The sequence below is a fragment of the Rhodnius prolixus genome, unplaced genomic scaffold (assembly GCF_049639745.1).
Source record: "Rhodnius prolixus isolate KJV_2025 unplaced genomic scaffold, Rpr scaffold_3, whole genome shotgun sequence".
In the NCBI taxonomy this organism is placed as follows: Eukaryota; Metazoa; Arthropoda; class Insecta; order Hemiptera; family Reduviidae; genus Rhodnius; species Rhodnius prolixus.
In genome coordinates, this window is record NW_027411603.1 from 15,565,380 (window position 1) to 15,578,285 (window position 12,906).

General features: G+C 32.5%; 1 protein-coding gene across 15 annotated transcripts in view; it reads left to right on the forward strand.

The window, feature by feature from the left end:
• The window catches only part of LOC141453691 (uncharacterized), a 298,436-nt gene that overhangs the window by 143,562 nt on the left and 141,968 nt on the right, over window positions 1–12,906 (forward strand). For all 15 annotated transcript variants that reach the window (XR_012458122.1, XR_012458121.1, XR_012458123.1 and 12 more), the window contains one exon: window positions 4,023–4,105. Coding sequence is in view for 9 of the 15 variants with exons in the window: in XM_074127202.1 (XP_073983303.1) it covers window positions 4,023–4,105 (83 nt within the window). In the remaining 6 variants the exon portion in view is untranslated. The remainder of the gene's footprint in view (window positions 1–4,022; window positions 4,106–12,906) is intronic.

The window sequence follows — 12,906 nt, forward strand, 5'->3', positions numbered from 1 at the left end:
CATAGATATTTCTTGTCACAACACTGCCGCACATTTACATACATATATAAAAACATAAATAACGGAAAACTCGTCATAGATATCGCCATTGGTACATACTTTAAAAAAAATAAATAAATAAATATACCATTAATAAAAAGAATTATAGGACATGTAAGTAGGTTCAAGCAATTCCATTAAATCTTATAAGCATACTAATAAGCAGTAGAAAGTAATAACTGCTTGTAATGTATGTATTTTGAGCCACTTACAAAATTAACTGCTTATAATATACTCTACACACTTTTCCAAAATGTCTTACAACATATTAGCATGCTCATTTTGAAGGTCAGAATGTGCGGTGTTTTTGTGTCATTTCTATGATTAGATATAGCTATTAGAATAAGAGTATAATCCATGAAATTATCAGTCAGTGGCCACCAAATTTTGGTGACATAAAAAGTAGAAATCACAATCACCATTATTCCGCAGCAAAGACTGACTTATGTACAGATATTTCATAGCATCTAGGAAAAAATTACACCAAATAAAACAAATTTGATTGGAAGAAATAGTGCTTCAACAACCATAATCTTGTTTAAACAAAATGCATTACAAGTCAGAATGCTGTGACTTAGTGTTAATTAAAACACTATTTGCAGCAAGATTTTGTTTATCATATGTATGAGTATATATCTGTATCTTATGTATGAGTATATATCTGTATCTTATGTATGAGTAAATCATGTGAATGTTGAGCTCATCAATTGTTGAAAATTAATTTAAAGTTTTAGATTTATTTAGATTATTTAAAGTTTTTATTCGTTGGGTTTGGAAGCCTGTGTGATAGGATCTCAAAGACAGGTTTTCAAAATCTTTTTTTTAAACATATCGCTTGAGGATGAATTATTGCCTGCAAATCGCAGGGATTACATAAGAAACCGAACCATGAAGAAATAATACGGTTTATTGCTAGAAGGATTGGTTGATTTAGACATTGAAAGACTGTTTAGGCTGGAAACATAGTGGAGCGGCGAGCAAAGCGGCGATGATAGCGAAGAGCAAAGCGGCGAAAACAAACACAGGTAAACATATGGGACCGCGCATAGTGGCGAGCAAAGCGAAGATAGAGCAACTCTATCTATTTCTAGTGTTTGTTTTTGTCGCTTTGCTCTTCGCTATCATCGCAGCTTTGCTCGCCGCTCCACTATGTTTCCAGCCTAAGAAAGCAGACTGACCAAAAAAAAAAAAAAAATGAGAGTACTTTTCTGGGAAAAGCAAAAGAGGATGCTCAAAAAACAGTGAATTGACAAACTAGAAGAAGAGCTAAGCGTGGGATGGACTGGAACGTTTGGAAAAGATTAGTATAGTAGGCTTATGTTTTTGTTGGAAAGTAGCAGCTGTTAAAGAAAAAATAGTAGAATAAACTGTGGAAACGAATCTAATAGGCTTTAAAGGAAATGCTTTTGAAAACATATTGCACAATCCCAACTAATGCTTGTAAAACAGACCCTACTTATGACGGGCCAGGTCAAAACTTATTATCTTTACTGCTGTAAATAGCATAAATATGTATATATATATCAGCAAACAATACATATTTTGGAAGTTCATTTCACAGCTGGTAGGAAATGACGCTTATAAGCAACTCTGCCAACAACAACTGGTTGTATTCGTCATCCACAGACTACCTGAACAGACCCTTCTAAGTTTTTTACACTAAGAGGAACACATATTATGGGTTTCACCAGCTAAGAAGGGAGACATCTTAATAGGACTGACTGGAAGGAAACTGACGTACAAAGATAAAACATTTGTACTACTAAATTAAAAAAAAAATATCAAAATAATTATTTAAAAAAGAAAAATCTTAGTCAAAAATTTCAACTAGTGTCCCCATAAAGTAATCATAGTTGTCATACTGTGAGTTGACACTATTTTTACTCATAGTAACGTGTTCTTTTTAAAGTCTGAAGGCCAAGAATTTTTACTTTTATGTTATTAAAGGACTACGCTTCTCCGTCTTCTGATGTCCTACCCTAAGTACACAACATTCCATTCCTCATAAGATCACTTACACAGCATCATCTCTTAATTACGCCCTTCTGCCGCCTTAGCAGTATGAGCTTATTACTGTTGTCCTAATAACATCACTCGTTACTACAATAAAATTGTTGATAAAATCATTTACTCTATACCTTACAGATTAATGACTGATATCAGTTTTTTTCATTAGGATCAGTCGAACCACACGTGGACTTATTAAACATTATTACTTACCTAGCTCAGGTAACTAATATCCTAATTCCGCAAATGTTATTTTAACAATTATGTTTCCCTACAGCTTCCTTGTCACCGGTTTGAGGTACGTTCCTCGGCGCCTTCGCGTTTTCTTAGGTTTGCGGTCACCAGGGCAAATGAGTTCATATACATATTTATTTTAGGGGTATTTAATTAGTTGTAGACCTTAATTGCATAAAAATATGCTCATTAGTGACATTTCAACTGCTGGTTACAAAGTACGTACGTTTCTAGTCATATATAACACCAATGACTATACATATGTATACATCATGTATAGAATATTAGAATCATTTATGTATATATGCTATTTGATTCATATAATTAGAATCAGCATCATTAAGAAAAAGTTACCAGAATCGTAGATTGGACCCCTTCGAATAAAGATAATTGGTTCAATTGTTCTAAACACACTTGGTCAAATTGGTATTTAAAATTTGATGAATATTTCTTTTAATATGGTTGCTACATGAACGCATAAGTACTACTTAAGCTTCTCTGGTTGTGGTACCTTAGGGATAGAAACCCACTCATCAGATAATATTTTTATGTTATCCATGAATATTATAGGAATATAAGACAATAATATGTAAGCCAAAAGAAAGTGAGTAAATGTATCGTTTAGACAAACATTAATGTAATTAGGTGGGACATTAAAACACCATATAGATAAGATTGGGGCGGCTAACTTCATTAATAATTTTGGTCCATTAATACAAGATAAGTTTCTTTCCTCCGCTTGCTGACGCTCTTAACCATTAGCTAGCCCATCCTACTCCGCTGTATAATAACATCATCACCACATCTGGTAGAGAACGAAATATTTTAAGGCAAAGCAGCGTCATTTTGAATTAACACAACATTTATGTTAACTTTTATTTTTTCAGCTGAGAACTTTATTATATTTGTTTTATTGTTATCTGCTTAATTTTTTTTTTTTTTCTTAAATCTTTCGTTTTCTCACTCACGCTATTTTTCTTGTTTCGGTACACATGGAAACGCGTGTATGTGTGTGTACCACGTCACAGCTCAGTTCAATTTTTGTAGCAATCTTCTGTGTGATTGAACAAGTGTAATCCAAATAAATTTGCGATTTTTTGTTATTAAGAATTTTATTCCATCAGTGAATAACTCATTTTAAATGACGTAATAGAAAATCCTGTTTATTTATATTTTAAATTACATTTTTTGGTCATATTTCATTTCTATCTCGTACATTTATAATTAAACAGTACTTATTACTGTACGAGGTAAAAAAAGTGCATCTTGTGTAATTCTTTTATTTTAGACTGTGGATGAACTTAAGCTGTTAAGTTCAAAAAGTTTCTGTAAAAGAACGAGACCGAGAAATGATGTTATCCAAATTTTATGTTTATTAGAATTGTTTTAGCTCTAAAACAAAACTAATATAATTGGCAAAATTTAACACCATATAATTTTATTGTTTTATAGTACATAATAACTTAAAAAAGTCACAGTATTTTTTTTATTAATTGAGTAATTTTATATGAATGTCATAACTATGGCCTATTGTAACTCAAGGTCACTTTTTCTTTGAAGGAATAATTATTACATTTAATTTTTTATTTACTTATAACTTATATTTTTCTACGAACTGGTTCATTTATAATATATATTATTATTTTTAACATTTATACAGTTTTAGAAATGCAAAAAAATTACAAAATAGAGACAGAGAAAGTATGCAATCTAATATGCAACATTTCTGTGTTATTTTGCAGGCATGTTGGGGCCAACGATATACAGTGCGACTGTGCACCCGGCTATGTGGGGAAATATTGTGAAAAGTATTACGTTCCTTCAGGTGAGTAGTAAACCAACATGCTATACTTTGTCCTTTTGGCATCTGTATATGTAAACAAACACGGATCCCCAAGTGTGCATATAAATGAGAGTGTGTGAGTGAAACATACATGCATGCATACGTTGCTCATGTTAGTGTGTACTTGCGAGTCCCTTGAAGATATTTACATCTCTTATGCTTGAGAGTAGTGTATGAATTATTTAAAAGTGTTACCAAGACGCCATGTTTGTGCCGGTTTTAACATTTTACCCATTTACTCTTAAAAAAAATAAATAAAATAAATAAATAACAAAAATATAAGAATAAAAGCATACCAATAGTTGACTCATCTAAATAGATGTCATAATAATAATAATAACAATAAAGCTGTCACAAAGATGGTTGCAAATCTACGATAAATGAAACAGCGTAATAAGAGAACCATTAGCTTAGTGGTTTGTTGGACTTCTTAGACTGGACTTCTTGAAGAGGCCCGGGTTCAAACCAGCTATGCCTGCCCTTATTTCTCTTCCTAGGAGCATCTTTTGACAATCTGGTGAAGCAAGTGTTTTCCCTTACGGAAGTCCGGGGTACGATTGTACTAAAAAGGCTTCGGAAGCCTATGACCTTAAATGTTAACGCACCTAAACAATTAACTGAAAATATTGATAAAAACCAATATTTTATTATAATATTTACATTACAAACTGACAAGCTTAAATTAAAGTAAGAGTTACTCATTTACTGCATTTGACCTCTTCTGAAAATTAAATATATGTACGTCTAATTTACCATCGAGAGAATCAGGAAATTTGAAGTGCTCTCTCAGGACATTTTATATATTCTTAAAGTTGTATCAAACATTGAGAATGTAAGAGCATTTATTTAGCGGAAGTAGACTTTCGTAATATGATATTCTGAAAGAGTTACCTAGAGGATTTAGAGGTAAAGTGTAACCTTAAATTTATCAACGAAATCTCAGCAATTTAATACCCCAGTTTTAAAGATTTGACGGCAATTGAATTTAAAAATAAAATCTAACATCACTTAAAACAAATAAATAAATAACTGCAATAATTTTTCTCCTCTATTAATTTGTTTCTCGTACCCTATCTATTTACCCTTTAGTTTCGTTTTGACGATTGGGAAACCGAATTCTACTTCTAAAAGGAGTTGTTCGTTCTTGCCCTATCGTCATAAACATTGTACGTTACACTTTCTGCCATTCAACATAGTTGTTACGTGTTCTTCTTCGGTTGAAGTTGTGTACAGTAGGAAGGATGTCAAGCGAGTGTACGTGTAAGAAAGTGTACTTTTTGTTTTTAAATCAATCGATTAAGATAAATTTACTTGTTCACTTATAAGGTTGAGAGAATAATATTTATAGTATTTTCTGGCCCTTTAAAGGTTCTCCATGAAGGGTTTCTTGGCTCGGTATGTCCTTACGAAAACATTGTGCTGCTTGGAAGGTCCTTGTAAACGAACACAGTTTGGTTTAGTTTAACACAATAATTGGTTTAGGTGCTACTCTTTGGAATCAAATAAGCTTTTAGATAAAACAGCCGAAGTGTATGTGATGCTTAATGTAATTTTTCCGAGTTTTTTTGTAATATCTCGAAAACGGCTCCAACTGATGAGTGTAGTTGAACTTGTGTTATACAGATGTTGTTTATTTAGGTATAAAATATTTCCTTAAAATTAATGGAAGGTGAGGGCTAGTTTTCCCTTATCCTGTTCGATCAAAAGTACAAAATTACTGATTTTTCTTTTTCTTTTGCTAATTTTTCGAAAGATTTTGAATTTATTTTCCTTAAACTTTTTACATGTACATTTCATACTATTAATAAATGTATTATTTATATTTAAGACTATTTTGCTGGAAATTTTATTCAAGCAGGGTTCTTAGAAAGGGATTAAATTAGGCTCACTTCCTTAGTGCTCTTTCAATGTATCATACAGTTCCAACGAACGTGCAATATTTATGAGAAAAGTCTACATATATAAAATTTCGTTTTAAAGGGATATCAGTCAAGTGAGAATACGGCTTTACAGTTCGGCTTTTCCGAGATTTCTGTGATAACTAGGACATACCTTACTATATCTACTTCTACATTTCAGTTCAAAACTTTTTTTTAATATAATATTGGTTTGGTAGAATTCTAAAGCGCGCTTCCTTTAACAGTATATATTGAAGATATATGAGCTGTTATTTTTGAAAGCGGTATAAGTCCATTTTTCCATGTATCGAGATATTTAAGGTTTTGCATTTGAATTAATTTAAAAATATTCGTAAACCTTAATCTATTCAAGTGATGTTATTAACACTATACACCTTTTAAATTTTATTATGAAATAATAATTATTACAATTCTTAACAAAATAAACGATTTTTTTAGCTCCAAATGGACTTATACCACTTTCAAAAATAACATATTACAAGAAATAAAAACAGGAGTAAATATAAGTCCATATTTTTATAGACATTAGCTTTACTGAAATGGCTTTAATGGAAATATGTAAAAAGTAATAATTAAAATGAAGACATTTAAATACACGAATAACCAAGTTTATTAATTTTTTTTATTTCAGTTATATTAAAAATATAAATTACTTCGTTAGGATCTTTAAAGCAAAAAAAAAAGATATTTTAAACTTATTTTTCTTTTACAGTTAGCATAATATCTGCTAACGAGCAGCGTACACTGAAATAGCAATAATCAAAAATAATTTCAATAAGAAAGTTGTTTTAATTATAATTATTAAAAATGGACTTATTCCACTTTCAAAAAAAATATTTTTGTGATAACATTTTATAGTCAAAATTCTTTTGTTGACTTTAAAAAAAAAAATCGTACTCCATTGAATGTATGATAATAAATATAGAAAGAATGTGTCATATCTTACTGAAATTACCATTAACTCATTTTTTTAAAAATTCGACTTCTACCACTTTCCAAAATAACAGCTCATATATTTTTAATACAAATTCTAATTTCCGTGAAAATCGTGTTGGTTTTCACTTCAGACATCTTTTACTTGGAATATTAGCGAATAAATACAATAATAAAACTGTTTTAACAATTAAAAGAAACAAAAACAATTTCAATGAACTCCTCGGAAAGGCAAATGTATGCGATTTCCCCAGAATTTTCATGGACTCTGTCAATATTTCCGTTGGACGAGGGGTACGAATAGTTATCTGCATTACTACCAGAATAGAATTGTGGAGGAGTGTTTGCATTGTGTGAATAATGTTTACGTTTTGTGGACTCGTCAAGGCCAAATATTTGTTTACATAAGTAGCTTTAGAGCCTTTTGTCAGGTTGCAAAGTTTGTGGACTTTCTGATAGATCTTTCGTACAACAAAGTAAGCAGCTACTCTATTTCCTTTTATTGGATATAAGTACAAAAAGCAGAGTTTGTAAGTTTTAAAGTCCCAGACTAGTTTACTAGTCCAACGAAGCACTTTGGTTTTCCCGTGCTGGTCTTCATATTGTTGCGACTTCGATGAGTTGAGTGTACGAGTATATAAACTAGGCTACTGAAAATCAAAGAAATTCGAACAAAACAATGTGATTGTTTAATTTTTTTAAATTTCTGTTAGTGATATTATTTTGTCTGCGACCTATAACATTAAAACGCTTTAATTTTTCAAGAGTTCATGGCTAACTACACCAAGGGAATTAACCCGAAATCCGAGATCAGTACACTGTACCCTTCTCACGCATCATTTTCAGTATGACAATACTAAGCAATAAATTGTTATGTGTATTACTATTAGCGGAAATGTGCTGAAATAATGCTCATTTCAAATCTAACTTAACTATTGGTTCTAACAATAAGTTGAAATGTATGTGTCTAGTGGACCAACCGTTTCTTCACGTAACTTCCTATGAGTATTTCTGTTTTTACAGGAATTATTGCTACGACAATCCAAAAATATACACACACAGGACACTAACAAGGTGGCAGAGATAGTTTATATGGGTCAATATTTAGGGATAGCGTCGACGAGCTTCAACTCATCATCACTCACAAACAATACAAACACATCTAACACTTTACATACGCCTTCACTAAGTTAGTAACACAGATTCTAGATCAAGACAATTGAAATTGATATTTTAGGCCACATTTGATTTGGCTTACAGTCTTAATACATTCACAAAGTTTATTCTGATTAACTTATATATATATATATATATATATATATTCTATATATATATATATTCTATATATATATATTATATATATATATATATTCTATATATATATATATATTATATATATATATATTATATATATATATATATTCTATATATATATATATATTATATATATATATTATATATATATATATATATATATATATATTCTATGAAGTATTTGTTTATCTTACTTTTTCACATTTACTTTATGTTCTTCATGTTTGGAACTTTTCTTTATTGGGTTCGCACCCTTTCTGTAGGTGCCAAACTTTTAAGCATGCACGGATGCTCTTATTTTTAGCTAATGTGACTTGTGGTGTGGAATTTGAGACCTCTTCTGTTGTGATTGCAGTTAGGTGACTACTGCTACCTAATTGCTACTGTCTTCTTGATTTAGTTATGTGGTTTGAGTAAAAAGTGTGGTTTAAGTGTCTTCGTACGTGAGTGGGAGACGTCCCACTTGTTGCACCCTCGACGTGGTGCATACAATACTGATAAGTCCCGGCGAAAAGTTTTGGCGACACTGTGCTTCAGCTGTCGTGATAAGTTGTTGTTAGTGAGACAAGAGAGTTTTTGAAAAGATGTACTGAGAAGTGCAGTATTGTATTTGTAAAACTTTTTTTTTTTTGGCTAGCTGCTTTAAGTAGGAAAGTAATGTTAATTTGTCAGTGCAGAAAGTGAGGATTGCGACGTAGAAAGGGTTATAGTATTTTAGATTAGAATGTCTGTACTTTATGTTTGTCTGAGCCCTTTCTTTCTGCCGCTTTATTTGTGAACTTTTGAAATGATACTGGGTGAAACTCAGAGCTTGTTCACCCACTGGATGTCTTGATATAAGCTTTTTACGATTAGTAAAATCCATCTGAATGAGAGCAAGGAAGAAAGGAATAAGATATTTTCAGCAGAGAGTTGGGCATTAATCAAACCTTCCTATGTATTTGTCTTCGGTGAAGCGTGCACATTTTATCTTCATTTTTCATCTTTCATCTTTTCTAAGATGACTTGGTTTTCCGTTTTTGTTTTAAATTCTGTACACCAACTCTGTTACTGTTTCTCATCTAACAGTTCTTCTTCCACAGCTTCTACTTCGAAGTCGTTTATTTTCAGTTTAATTTCTATCACCTACAAAATAATAATTTTCCACTTTTTCTTCACTAAGTTTCTTACGTATACTTTGTGTCTCAGCAGACTTCAGAAATTAAAAATCGCAGCGTTAAAATCTGATGTATGATTTAAGTGACACCAAGGGAGACGTAAAGGTAAAGATGCTTTTTCTCAGATTATCGCAAAAAAAAAAAAAAAAAAAAAAAAAAAAAACAGAATTTGTGGCCTGACGAATTCAACCTGTCGGCTAATATATTCATTTTTTTTTTTTGTTTTTTTAATCTTTTATTGCAATTGCACCACTGCAAAAGTTGTTGCAACAAGCAAATATGTTGAAAGAAAAAAGAAATAAAAGGAAATCATGAATGGAGAAGGTACCCAGTGGTGTCACTCCAGTAACGTACTTAAGATAAGAGTAGATCACGAGAGGCCATCTTCTCTTCAATCTCCTTAGAGGATTACCTGGTAATGTGGAGGAAGATAGGTGTTCTATGAGAGGGTTAGGATGAGCTGCTGTAGAGGAATAAAATTTGAAGAAACGAGTGTTAGCAAGAACCTATAATGAAAGGGATTTTGAGGTCATTATGGATAGTGAGGTTAGATACATAGAACGGAGTGTTAAGAAGTTTTCAAAGTATTTTTGACTGTAATGCCTGGAGGCGTAGTGAGTTGGAACGCTTAGTCGATCCCCATACTTCGATGCCGTATGACCAAATGGGTCGCAGTAACATTAGATATAAGAGTCTTTTGTTATGTAGGTTAAGTTTCGAACGTTTGTCAAGTAGTCTGGCGAGAAGTTTGTAGCATTGGTTAGTTTCTGGTCTTTTCTGTCTAGTATGGGGATTCCATGTTTGTCTAGGAGCAGTCCAAGGTAGCGTACTTTGTCCACAGTTGGTATAGGAGTTTGGTTCAAGATGATGGGAGGTAGGATTTTCCGTCTGAGAGTAAATACTACAAACTTAGACTTCGTAACGTTGGTTTTGAAAGCCAGTCCTGCAAGTGGTTGGTGTGTGTTTGTAGAGTTCGTGTAGCGATAAGAGGATCGGAATGTGAAGATAAGATAGCAGTATCGTCAGCAAATGTGGAGAGGATAGTATTTGGATGTTGAGGTATGTCTGCTGTATACAAGGAGTAAAGAATAGGACCTAGGACACTGCCCTGAGGAACACCAGCTCAAGCTAGACGGATATCTGAGTCTGCTGCTCCACAGTTGACTCTGAAATATCGATCTTTTAGGTAAGATTTGAGGATGAGGTAGTAAGTATGAGGAAGTACCTCCCTCACTTTAAACAGTAGTCCCTCGTGCCACACCCTGTCGAACGCCTGAGCGACGTCAAGGAAAACACTCGGGCAATACTGCTTTCGCTCGAGGGAGGTAGCAATAGTGTCTACAACGCAAAGCACCTGGTGAGAAGTTGAGTGATGTCTCCGAAATCCGAATTGATGATCCGGAATCATATTTTGTTCTGACACTAAAGGATAGTCTTTTAAGAAGTAGCTTTCCGAGGATTTTGGAAAGAAATGGTAGTAAGCAGATTGGTCGGTAGGAAGTAACTATAGTGATGGGTTTCGTCGGTTTTGGTATCATTTTGATGATTGAGAATTTCCACAGAGTAGGAAAGTGCGTCGTTCTGAGGACAGAGTTGTAAAGTAGTGTGAGGAATAGTATGGCTTTTTTTGGAAGTTCGTTTAAGATGGTTGAGGTTATGAGATCGTAGCCAGGTGATTTTTTAGGTAGTCGGCGAATTTCGTTCATTACGTCTGCAGGTGTAAAGGGTTTTGGTGGTAGGCTGAGTTGAAGGGGGACGTCCAGTCTGTTGTTAACGTCTGCGGCATGTCGCTGGTCTAGTATTCATTTTTAAGCGAAAGTTTATTTCTACAAAGTGTGTTGTATAAATGGGAGTCAAGGAAATCGTAAAAAGTAAAGTTATTTGCAGTTTCAGAAATAAAACAGTATACAATATTCCGTAGGAACATAAATGATATGAATAGTAAATAATATAATGAATAATAAATAATAATAAATGTAAATTAGATATCTCACTTAAGGACTCTCCCAAAATTATTTCCAACATCCTAACGTAATCGAATCTTTTTTTTTTTAAACAAAATCTTCCCTTCATTAGTGAAGCATTAAATAATAATAATAATAGTAATAATAAAAATAATAATAGTAATATTAATTATAATAATATTATGCTAATAACAAATAGCTTGAAAGGAAATCTACAACTAAGGAAGTGCTTGCTACGTACTACGTACCAAATGCTTAAACGTATTCCAATAAAAATCACCTAGGTGAGCCCTTCATCAGATCTTCTACGACAAGAATCCACCTGCGTAAAAAAAGTGAAATGATCTTGTAGTTAACTGCAACCCAAACCCACCAATACCATTTTGCGAACTCTATATTGTAATTTCAAACTTAAATCAGACTTTTTTTTTCTTATCCCTGACAGGTTGCAGACTATAATCCTTCAGTGAAGTTGATTAATAGGTTTGTTGTAGAGAATTAGATTTCAGCTTAGTTGGAAACATTTCATGAGTAACATATTTTCCATTTAAATAAAAAATATTGTGGCGCGGAAATGAAGAATTTAAAATATTAGGTGACGTAAAATCAGAATATTTTCATCCTGTTATTTCACTTGGCGCAAGGTTTTCCCATAATTTCCCTAGGGATGAAACATTATCCTACTGATGTATCTTTTTAATTTTTGGGTGCTTCTACAAATTTAATATTCTCGCTTTATAATGATTAGATACCCATTTTGGTATATTAGTTAGGATTGTAATTACAGGTTATTGACTAATAACAGTAATATTTGCAGTATAATGTGGTGCATCGTAATAAAATTATTCTTCTGCTTTAATCTTGAACTATTTGAGATGCTATTTTAATTATTATTAACTTTTATACTGTATTCACAAGGTCGACACTGTAATAATTATATTTAAATGCTTCATGTTATATCCTGTATCATATTCAGAATTTTAAATTTAGTATCCTTCACTTTCGCGTTTTTAAGATTTACTTTTCACTTCCTAAACTATAAATAATATATGCTCTTCATGTAGTATTTATTATTTCTCGTAATATTTACTTACTCCATGGCGTTACTAGTCTATTTTAGAGCTACTCTTTGTCACCTGTCTTCTTTCTCTGTTAACTTATGCTTAAAAGGAGTAGATCTTCCTCTACAACGAGTGTCCACCTGGTGACTTCCATCCAGAATGCCTTAAGTTTCAGCCGTGATATCTGAATCTCTTCCATTCTAAGGCGGTAACGCAACCAGAGCAGTCTTTAAGTTTTAATGTTCACCGTCAAATTTTTTTCTTAAAAAAACTTTTAGTTTTATATTCTTTTTTATTCGGAAAACGCCTTTACCCAAATCAGCCCGAAGAGTGAGAGAATCAGCACTCAGATCCTTCCTCTGATTCCTTTTAAGTGTGGGTAACATTGAGGTTCCTCTTCTGATCCCTTAGAGTTGAGTAGGCTATTTCTAAGGG